This window comes from Sinocyclocheilus grahami, unplaced genomic scaffold, assembly GCF_001515645.1.
Source record: "Sinocyclocheilus grahami isolate Dianchi unplaced genomic scaffold, SAMN03320097.WGS_v1.1 scaffold255.1, whole genome shotgun sequence".
In the NCBI taxonomy this organism is placed as follows: domain Eukaryota; kingdom Metazoa; phylum Chordata; class Actinopteri; order Cypriniformes; family Cyprinidae; genus Sinocyclocheilus; species Sinocyclocheilus grahami.
In genome coordinates this window covers 470,568-482,664 of record NW_015505434.1, presented here as the reverse complement: position 1 = coordinate 482,664, position 12,097 = coordinate 470,568, and the positions used below count along the sequence as shown (strand labels likewise).

General features: G+C 39.6%; 1 protein-coding gene across 1 annotated transcript; it reads left to right on the top strand.

Annotated features, from left to right (window-relative positions):
• Positions 1–1,185: 1,185 nt before the first annotated feature.
• LOC107598755 (protein FAM193B-like) lies at positions 1,186–11,155 on the top strand. Its single transcript, XM_016290191.1, has 4 exons — positions 1,186–1,498; positions 10,111–10,179; positions 10,473–10,712; positions 11,126–11,155. Exons 1-4 carry the CDS (start codon positions 1,355–1,357, stop codon positions 11,153–11,155), a joined length of 483 nt encoding a protein of 160 aa, XP_016145677.1. The 5' UTR covers positions 1,186–1,354.
• The last annotated feature ends 942 nt before the right edge of the window (positions 11,156–12,097 follow it).

The following is a 12,097-nucleotide window of genomic DNA, read 5'->3' as shown; positions in this document are numbered from 1 at the left end:
CTCCAGGACCGAGTTTAGAGACCCCTTAGGCCTTCACACATACCTGTTCTCTGTAAATGGGACTAAAGGCAAAAACAAAAATGACAACTAACAACACCTTTGAACAGCAGTTACTGCAAGAAATTGTATTGCATAATAGGGAGGAATTCATTTGTTGCAAGAGACATCTAAAGTGTGTCCATACTGACAGTTCCGGTAACATACCTACTTTTCAGTTTAGTGTGAGAGGTGGCCCACCCGTTTATTTTATTTTACTTTAGTGATGGCCCTGCAATAAATAGCAGCTTTAAGCTGTAAAGCATTCATTTATAGCAGAATAAGTTGTTATGTGTCCGGATATTATGAAAAGGCCAAACGTTATTAATATTAACCACAAACATTTTGACATTTTATTTTTTTAATGAATATTTAATTTAATAGCACTATATATTTTCTAACACTGTTATCGTAATAGACTTCATGAAGAGATAAAAAGAAAAGAAAAGGGACAAGATTTGGAGTCTTTAGACCCGCTGCACTGCAATGAAGATTTCATGAATTTTTCATGGTTTTGATGGGTGAAATTTGACTCACAGTCACAGGTGAGGGCAGATTCAGTTAAACAATCTGTAGCAGACACCACATTCATTTTAGAATATGGGAATACGGGATACTGATTAGAATGAGCTGTCAAATATTGTATAATAATGACCCATATATTGACCTCTAAACTGGATATTTCGCCTGCTGTTTTACGTCAACGCAAGTTAGAATAGCTAATCAGCGCCACCTAATGACTAAAATTATTACTGCGATTAAAAACATGGCCTCGGAGAGCAACGGTAATTTTAAATTATTAGCAAGAAACAACAACAACAACAAAACATTGACCAGAAAAACAACACACTTGTAAGAGACTTAAATAAGTGGGATGAGAGAGAACTTAAAATAGAGCAAGACACCAGAATAAACAGAATAACAAAGAGCTTCATTATCCATTTATGCTCGCATGCAGAAATTAAGAATGAGAATGTGGTTGTCTTTAACAATCTTCCAGCACCGACACAGACACAACATCTAACCAAGGAGTAATAATTAAACAATAAAACTCAAAAATAAAACTCATTTTCCCATAAGCCCCAAGCGCATCATACGCTATTGCGTCATGGCGTAAACGCCATTGGCCAATTCCTGTTGAGTCGGCCATATTGGAATTTGAAGTCTGCTATACTGTGAACAAGTCGGCAGAATCTTAGATTATATCTCTCAAATACAGTTACATTTTACTTGCATTCGCAGCGCCAGAGCCTGGCATTGCACCCGGGACCCCGCTGTTTGTAGACGGAGCGCTGTCTGTGTATTTCGTGGGGTAGAAATGAGTCCTACAGACGCTAAACGCGGAGCGAAGCGCAGGAAGAATAAGCGGGGCGGCGGCGCAGGGAAGGCCGGAGCTCCGCCAACACCCTGCAGCGGCACCGCACACGGAGACCCGAGCACCATCCCGAGCCTCAACAGAGAGGTGAGCGGCACCTGGGGCATGCGAGGCTGTTGATGGTGCATCAGAGCTTAAATGCAGTGTAGTTCAGTCCAGATTCCCTGATATTGGAGGCCTAGGAGAGCTCCTGTAGCTGATCACACCTTTACATAGAGTCTGAGCTGAGCTTTACTGATCTAGAGCTGTAATCTGATCACAGAAACATGGGAGGAAAACAGTAAAGACGTGTGTGAAGCCTATTTAAAGCGATTGTATGCGGTAGATATGGAAGTTTGAGTGATTTGTGCTGCTCGGAGTGATGCAAAGCTAACTTGTCAAGCGCTGTCCAGTGTTAGCTGGTGTGTTTACATATGTATGTCAATAAATATATTATTTTGTTAACCTTCTTACATAATAAGAGGAACAAATGCGGTATTTAGGCTGAAAATATCACTGTTTATCAACTGCGATCCACAATAATGTTATCACGTAGATAGACCTAATGCTAAAGCCACAGTGTGTTCAAATTATTCACACATTTCATAACTTTCAACAATGTCCGACTTATTCATATTTAAAAGTTTATTTGCTTTATTATTCAATCAAATTGACGTAATAATTGCCCTTCTGAACTCCAGCAGTGGTGTCAAGTAGGAACATACCGGAAGTGCTTGAAAATAGTCAACGTTAAATGTCAACAAACAAACCCTTTATTACATTTGTCAGTGGTTTTGAATTGAGTCTGGTGCAAAGTTTGTGCTTTGGACACAAGTGTAGTATGATGTAATGTCATTACATCAGCACAGTTGTTTCTTAACGCATACCATATTAATATACATACATTCTTCTTACCTCAACATATCAGCTGCCTTCCTCTGGTTCCAGTTGTGTATTCATGATGTCCAGCTGTAAGAAGTGTCAGGGAATGAATAGGCCACTCGCAGCACAGGGTCCAGTGTTCAGGGCTTTGTCAGAGACTTATTCTTTCTGGTGGTATGCCTCTGTTTCCAGGGAAACCACATCTGTAGCTTAACAAGAGTATTGGTCTGTGTTGACATAAGCAAGCAAAAGAGGCCATTGCATCACTGGACTGAATTACAGCTCTTTTGCTTGCACGGGTTTTGGTTAATGCGATTTCAGCGACCAGCGGGCAAAATGTTGTGAAGATGTCATTAGTGAGAAATCACAGACAGTTAGTAATGTTCATGTTTGGGTCTTTTAAGAATTGATTATTGCAATATTTAATCAAAAATAAGACTGAATATAGGCTAGAAGAAGATTTTGATGCAAACTGACAGCCAGAATCAACTTGTGACAGTTTTGTTAGGGTTAGCTTTAAGCAGGTGCTCAAGAAATCACATTCTACCTTTCCGTAAAAATTTTTTGGTAAAGCTAAAGTGTTTGTTTTTTGGTCATCAAACAGATTCCCCAAACACTTCCTTTGCCCCTGATTGGACAAACAGCCATTAGTTAATCCAATCTCTGTCAATGTGCTCAAGCAACCAATCAGTGTTTGACTAATCTAACAACAATTGGCTTAAATGTTCTTGTCTCTGCATATTAAGCTAAGATTAGAGCCTTTCGCACCGCTTTAGTTCCAGAACTAAATGTACAGTACTAAAGTACTGGGACGATTTTGTGCGAACTATTTCCCAGTACCATTTAAAGGGTTGCATTCACACAGACAGTGTGTACTTAATTGTGAGTGTTAGAGGAGCTGAACACGCAGCGCTAGCATGAGCATGTGATCTGAGTGCGCCATAGATTGGAGAGAATCGGAAACATCCACCATAGTTTTTGGGTGTTTTGAATGGAAGGTTTTTTTTTGGTACTCAAATTTCAGACTCATCACCTATGAAAGTTTACTTGACCTCCAGTACAGTAGGTGGTGATAATGCTCCTAAGGAGTTATTCACCATAAAACAAAAAGAAGACAGTGTGTACTAGGAAATGACATAAGCCGGTCGACAGCAGCGTCATTTGTGCGCGGCGTTCAACAACGGAAACAAAGAAGAACAACGTTAACAACAGGAGGATGGAGGACACTGTGATCAGAGCGGTGTTTTTGTTGTGTCTTGCGGGTTTCACAATAATGGACATGGAATGTCGATGTATACGTAAAGCGATTGAAAGAACGGAAAGGAGGACTAAGAATCTCCAACGACAACTGGCAGTGCTATATTTGCTACAAGTGCCTGCACTTCAGCGTCCGTCCATCTATCGCTGTTCTCCATACTTGCGAAATAAGTTGACAATTTTTACAGTATGTTTACACGGCGTTTTAAATCATGGCGGGTGAGGGCATTTTCGTACGCGTTTGGCTAATCAATGTCTACTTACGTCACGGGTAGTACCAGTTGTGAGTAGGAGCTAATTTGGTTCTCGAAAACGGCAGTCCGGTACTAAAATCACACCCAGTTCCAGTGGTGCGAAAACGCCAAAAAGTGGGTAGTTCCACAATGAATTCTGGTACTATGAAAAGGTTCCCGCGGTGCGAAAGGCCCTATAGAGAGAAGCATAGGGATGCTCCGATCCGCCTTTTTCACCTCCGATACCGATTCCGATACCTAGGGTGGGTCCAAAAGCCCCAGTATAGTGATGGGAACACTATACTGTCAAAAAGCACCGTCTTTCGGATGAGATGCTAAACCGAGGTCCTGACTCTCTGTGGTCATTAAAAATCCCATGGCACTTCTCGTAAAGTGTAGGGGTGTAGGGGTCCTGGCCAAATTGCTCCCCTGGCCTTTGTCAATCATGGCCCCCTAATAATGCCCAACCACTTGATTGGCTCTATGACTCTCTCTCGTCTCCACCTGTAGCTGGTGTGTGGTGAGCGCACTGGCGCCGCTGTCCTGTGGCTGCCATCGCATCATTCAGGTGGATGCTACACACTGGTGGTGGTTGAGGAGAGACTCTGCCCCACATGATTGTAAAGCGCTTTGGGTGTACAACAATACACAATAAAGCGCTATATAAAATGCATCATTCATTTATTTATAATCTATGACAAAAATGTATCATAAATTAGGTTAGTAGATAATTCGGCAGCAAAAGTTAATCTAGAAAAATCAGTGCACAATAATTTTAGAAATCCAAACATTTAGTGAAAAAACTATATTTTGCGGGGAACAAATAAAAGTGTTGCACTAAATATGGTAAAATGTTACACATTGCTATTTGTATTATTATAAAATCCATTCATTAAAAACATTCACTGGTGGTGGTTGAGGAGAGACCCCCCCACATGATTGTAAAGCGCTTTGGGTGTACAACAATACACAATAAAGCGCTATATAAAATGCATCATTCATTTATTTATAATCTATGACAAAAATGTATCATAAATTAGGTTAGTAGATAATTCGGCAGCAAAAGTTAATCTAGAAAAATCAGTGCACAATAATTTTAGAAATCCAAACATTTAGGGAAAAACAGTATTTTGTGGGGAACAAATAAAAGTTTTAAATATGGACTGACGAGTAAAATCTGAGAATTTATTAGCCATTGGCTAATATTAGACATCATTTAGTCGCCCAGAGTGAAGATTTAGTCGCGTATGCGAGTGATTTACTCGCAGTGTAGAGGGTTGACAGTCTATGAGCGCGCACATTGTAAGCGCTTCGTGTTTAAAAACTGCAAAGCACAAAGGGAAGAGAAATTGATGCGTAGTGTATTATATCAGTGCAACAGTTATTGAGCCTTTCTTTTAACCGTTTTAAATTTCAGTTACTGTGCACGTTAAAAACTATTTATATTATTTTCTACGCCCGCGTTTTGTTCTCACAGACACCTAGTAGTAAGTAACAAAACAACATTAAACTCCGGCAAGAAGATAAAGTCCTTTTTGCAAAATCATAGACATGTATTTACAAATCCAGTATAATGGGAACACAGAATGATCTTGGAGAGAGCTTTACCGAACTGACTGCTGTAACCGGACGCTACCAGGGTTTAAAGGCTGAACGATTGATTGACAGCCACAGCGGATAAAAGAGTTTGTGTGAACTTTAATGTAAGGACTTAAATATTCATATGTAGCTCACATTAAGCTATCGTATGGCTTCAGAAGTAACACAGAATATTTCACACAATCGGGATAAAAAAAAGAAAAAAAAAATCTCGGATTTGGATCGGCTCTCTCTGACCGATACCCGATCCGAGAAAAATGGCACTATCGGAGCCGATACCCGAAATGAATATCAGATCGGCGCATCCCTAATTTTAACATGGAAAAAATTCACACTGTATATATAAAGCAATACGTTTTTTTTTTTATTTGATAGGCCTAATTGCTGTCTTTATTCTCACCAGCATTAATAATAATAATAATAATTTGTTGCATTTATATAGCGCTTTTCTAGGCACTCAAAGCGCTTTACATTGTCAGGGGGTATCTCCTCATCCACCACCAGTGTGCAGCATCCACCTGGATGATGTGACGGCAGCCATAGTGTGCCAGAACGCGCACCACACACCAGCTTATTGATGGAGAGGAGACAGAGTGATGAAGCCAATTAACAGATATGGGGATTGTTAGGAGGCCATGATGGTCAGAGGCCAAATGGGCAAATTTGGCCAGGATGCCGAGGTCACACCTCTACTCTTTTCGAAAGACATCCTGGGATTTTTAATGACCACAGAGAGTCAGGACCTCGGTTTAACGTCTCATCCGAAGGACGGTGCTTGTTGACAGTATAGTGTCCCCGTCACTATACTGGGGCGTTAGGACCCACACAGACCACAGGGTGAGCACCCCCTGCTGGCCTCACTAACACCTCTTCCAGCAGCAACCTAGTTTTCCCAGGAGGTCTCCCATCCAGGTACTGACCAGGCTCAGCCCTGCTTAGCTTCAGTGGGCAACCAGTCTTGGGCTACAGGGTGATATGGCGGCTGATTTATTGATTTATTGAATAGCTGATTACCTGCTGTCACATTAATAACGAGCATCTGCAAATTCCAAACTATTTTTATTTATATTTTATTTATTTTTATTGTTTAGATTTATTATCAAAGATAAAGATAAAGAAATAGTTCACCCAAAAATGAAAATTCTGTCATTAATTACTCACCCTCATGTTGTTCCAGTCCCCTAAGACTTTCGTTCATCCTTAAAATACAATTGATGATATTATAAATTAAATCCAAGAGGTTTCTGTCCCTCCATTTACAGCCCAAGTAACTTTCACTTCGAAAGCCCAGAAAGGTAGTGAAAACATCATGGAAGTAGGGCTGGGTGATATGGCCAAAAAAATTATCACGGTAATTTTTTTCATATCAGTCGATATCGATAATTATCACGATAAATGTCAAATCTTTATTTCTTTCAAGTTTAAAGCCAGATTTTTGCTCCAAAGTGAAAGTTGTCTTAAAGTTTGTTAAGTTGTCTTAACAAAATAAATATCTAAATAGAAAAATTTATTTCTTAGTTTCTGCATGTTCTAATGAGGGATATTGTTTCAAATCAAGAAACAGGTTTGGGTTGCCTGATAATATTAATAATAATACAAGTTTTGGTTTCTTAAAAATGCACATTTGATAGTAGCTCGAGTTAGAATGCAGCAGAGGTACATTTTTGTTCATTATCAAAATCAGTAACATCTGTAAAAATTGTAGCAACCTCAGTTTCATATGGTTAAATTTATTCTGACCAAGTTTTTATTTATTTATTTAAACTAAGCATTGGTCTTCCATAGTAGCATACATCTAAATCATGATAAACAAACACAGTTAAAACCACACATATAGCACCTCAATACCATGGTAAAAATATAACTATATGGTTTTTAGGTAGCCTTGGTAGGTAGGTAGTATGAAAAACAGTAGTCTAAAAACATTCAGTATAAATGCACAAATGCTATAGCTTAATCACAAATACATACTACAATTATATACCATTACTCTTTTAAAAATATTCAGTGTGAATATCCCAAATTTCTGCCACAATACCACGGTGCAGTGAGTGAGTTACTACAGTAAATCCATAGTAAATGATGGCGATTTGTAGACTGAAAAGCCTTCTGACTGTCTCAATGCACACAGTGTTTCTCCTTTTTGACTTTAAACTAGTTAAAATCACGAGTCATTTGTGTTCATCGCTGAATTCAAGCGCTTCACACTGGATCTCACAGTGCTGCTTAATGCTCGTGTGACCGAGTAAACGCATCTGCTCTAGTGAGCTCACGCCGTGCGGCAGTTTAAACTTTACACATCCAGTGTTATTTTACATTTGATTACTTTAATTTCTGTAGTCTTCATTGTAAAAATTAAATAAAGATTAATGCTTACCATTAAAGTTATAAAACGTATTCAGTCAAGAGCAGAAAGTGATTTTCTTTGTCTTTTGTTCTTTGATTAACCTGACAGACAGCAGCATAAATATTGGACTGCGGTCACTTTAAGAGTTTATCCACGGACCCAATATACTGTTACACAACATGCGTTCTCTTTCTCAACTATTTAACGTTACAAAACTGACTGTGTTTAACTGGATACTCGCCAAAACAAGCATTTTGACATAATTTATGTATTTGAACGTTTTAGCGCAGTTAGCCACTCATTTTGGTATTTGTGGCTCACAAGCTGTTTGAGACTGAGCGCGGATTGTGCGCTCCACTAATATAGATCAGTGGTGGTGCGTGCGCTTTTGCTGTAAGCGCGAAACCTGCGGGAATTACTAAAATAATGCGCAATACAAGCACTATTTAACCGGAGCAAATGAGACGTGTGTGTGAGAGAGAAGAGGTCGTTAAAGAGAAGAGAGCGAGAATGCGTGGCTGACGTTATTGCCTGTGCTGCTGGTAACAAAGCGGATCGGCTCGAAATCGGAAAGAAGTAAGAATGTCCGATTCCGATCCCTGGCCGATCGATCAGTTTTTCTCTAGTTATGAGCGCAGCGCTGCTTTGTGTACAGCCGTTACCGGTGAAACCGCTATATTTCTGCCACTCCAAAAGCGCCTCCTGCTGGCAGAGAATGAGTTTGCATTTTCAATAAGCCCGTCTCCAGCAACGTGTTTTCGTTGTCGCTCACTCTTTTTTTTCTTTTTTCTGCAGCAACTCTGAGCACTTTTCATATTCTTTATCCTGGCTGAAGCACTTATGTTTCAATCTATAAGAATAATCAGCCTATGTTATATTTTAAAGTTAAAGATATTAATATTAATAAGGTGAGTGAGAGTCTTATGTTTATTTGAAGGTGATTTCACATTTCTTGTTTGTATGAAAGCTAAATACAAATAAAAGGTGAACATGAATTTATTTGTACCAATGTTATTTCTAACATAGGCCTATTATATAGCTAGTTTTATTGGAGGAGGTTTCATAGACTTGGCAAATTCATTTTTCAGAAGTTTGTAGGTACAGACATCCATTGTGGGCGTTCTTGGCAGTTTTTCCTGAGGCTTTTTTAATATTGTTCATATCGATATCGGAATTATATTGTATCGACCGAAATGAAGAAATATATTGTGATATAAATTTTGGCTAGGGATGCACAGAAATGAAAATTCTTGGCCGAAGCCGTACAAAATGAAACACTGGGCCGAAGGCCGAATACCAAAATATTTTTTACTGTACAAATAAAGGCAGCCTTGCTGAGCAGAAGATAATTATTTTAAAACATAATACATTACAGATCCCAATTTTAACACTGTGTGAATGTTATAATAAATGTATTAATAGAGTTGTTGTAGGGTAATTATTATCATTATTATTGTCTTATTTTTTTATTTTATATTTTATTTTACTGAACAACAGTAAAATTACAATACTAACGAATGTTGATGGAGTTGTTGCTTTTTCTCTGCTTTTATTTAGGCAGAAACCCGCAGGAAGATCTCTTTTTGTTGACAACAGCATGCAGATTTATAAATGATTCTCATTACGAATTTGGGAAGATGTTTGTTGTACGTATCACATTGTCACATGCCTTTAAAAAAATCATAAAAAATGTTACTGAGCAACTGACAAGCAACAGTTTTAGCGCAGATTTTCTTCGCACTTTGAACCCTGGCGGCGCGAGCTCGTGCAGCGCTGTCAGAATACATGCAATTCGTGCGTGCATTAGAAAATATACTGCAGTTTATTTACTAATCTTTTGAGGCCATTTCGCGATTTCAATCATCATACAGTAGCCTAACCACCAGCATCAGCCACCTCTTCTTCTCATCTGAGACATGTGATGCAGCACTAAACAGTTTCTCGGTGTCGGTGCTTCGTGCTTGTAATGATTTCTGCGCCTTTCTCTGATAGTTTTAAATACTTTCATACTGCCGACATGTTTGCTGCATTAGTTCGCATTACTCATTGTTCGGTACATATCATTCTGCCCTTTTCACTTATTCTGAACACAGAAAGAGATTTTTTTGCTATTTTTGGCCAAATAATTTCAGTTGCCGAACATTCGGTGCATCCCTAATTTTGGCCATATCGTCCAGTCCTAATTCAGGATCAGCCTTCAGTGAACTGATTTAACTCTGTTGCATGGCATTGCAAAAGGGTTTTTCCTTGTATTTTGGGAGCTTCGAGTAGTGCATTTAGGTGGCACTCTATTAGCTTTGAGCTGAAGTCGTAAACAACAGAGTGTATGTAATTGCATTATTGTAATAAGTTTATAACCTTGCGACTTTGGAGAGTTGATTTACGGCCGTCTTTCACTTCAGGTCCCAGTGAATGGCGCTCCTCAGTTTTCAGAAGGGCCAGTAAACGCTGACTTCTCAGGAGTCCTTCAGGTAACGGGCAAATCTCTCACTTTGCAACATTTCTACAGCACTCTGCCATATTTGCATTTCCTCTGTGTGGTAGTGCAGCTGTGATTTCCTGAAAGTCTGCTCCGGTTTAAGTTGGGTTACTGTTTTGAAGCATATTCTTGCACTATGTGTCTTCTAGAGTGTAGATCCATTGATCTCCTGTGGCGGATGGCCATTAGTGCAATTTGAGAATATTCTGTATGGGCACTTTACGTTTCTAGCAGAAGTGAAAGCTGCTTTCTCACAGTTTATCTGTTTCGTTGTCTTTCACTCAGACCCCGTTCACGTTCGGGGTGAACCAGAGGGCCCCCTACACCACTGGTGACCGTTGCCTGCTGTGTCGCAGTGTGCGCAAGGACACTGTCTCCCATGACATAGGAGGATCCAGTCAGAATGGCACAGCCCAGTCACCCAAATCTTCCAGCGCCCTTCAGTTGCCTCTGTATGTCTGCTCCGACTGCAAACGCACTGTGGAGAAGGATGATCGTCAGCCCTCCCTCGACCAGTCTCTGTTGGTACGTTTTTTTTTTTTTATTCAACACTTGTATGTTTTTCATCTGCCTCTAGTCTTAAAAAAAAAACAAAAAAACATAATTGGACAAAAAATGAGTCTGGATTCCTATAATTAACATGTTAGTTTTCAGCTGAATCAGTGGAGTGTTGAATATTTGAAGGAATTATTGGTCCTCTCAGTGTTTTTCCCTAAAGGTTTATCCCTAAAGCAACTAATTGTATGTCTCCGGTCATATCATCGGCCCCAAAAAAGCTTTTAAAAGTTTAAAATTTTTTAAAATAAAAGTTTTATTTTACATGGATGAGGTTGCTTAATGAGGGCTGCCATGTTGAGATCACATGACCAGCCAAATACTACTTTACTGATGCAAATACTGTTTTATTCCTAAGGTGACCATATATCCTCTTTTTCCAGGTCATGTCCAGGCCAGGATTTCTTAATTAAAAATTTTTTTTTTTCTTTTCTTCTTTTGATTCTGTTGTTTTCATACTTGCTTGAGGGTAATTATTGTAAATAGGGGTGCTCCAATTGATCAGCTACTGATCACTATCGGCCGATAATCGCTTTGGGATGATTGAATGGCGGTCTCTAAAAAGGCCGATCTCCAAAAACCGATCTCAAGCCGATGACGCTGCCGTGAGAGGTTTGGCACGACATGCAGGGCACTATCTCAGTCTCTGTCCGGCGCGGGTGAAATAATTATAATGCTGAAGGTGAGGTACTCACCTTCATATTTCTTCATTAAATAACTTATAAAGTAAATTGAAAACCTTGTGTGAGACGTAATTTCACAAACAGCGTGAGTGAATCACCACTCCCGCGCGCGCTCTCTCTTTCTCTCTCAAAATACGCAAAATGCTTCAAATCACCACATCGCGTCTGTCTATAAGTGAGCTGCACAATTGACAGGAATTGTCACTTGCACAATCGAGGCAGTGTCCCATCGTCACTAAAGTTTATAAATTGCATTACTTTTTAATTCTTGCCAGTGTTTAACCATTCAGCGCTCGCACGCTCTCCTGGAGACCGTGCGCTCATGCCCACTCGCAGCGCGCACACATAATGCCAAGTTCATACGTGGTGTGTATTTTTTCCGCGCTCATGTTAACGGATTAAAGAGTTCACTGCACACAGCTGCGGCCGGCAGTGCGTTCAGGAGCTGTGTGTCTGCAGCAGTGCAGAGATCGTTTCCGCACCGAGTCTATTGTTGCGCTGCAAGCGCTGAATTAAAGTGACAGCGCATTGTTTGCTGTAAATATGAACATGGATTGACACGAAAATGTAGTAATTACACCATAAATGCATATTATTAAAGTCTATACTGTGTTTCACAGTCAATACATATGGCTTTTTGGCTAGATTTAAAGGGAAAGAGCACTTTTAGAT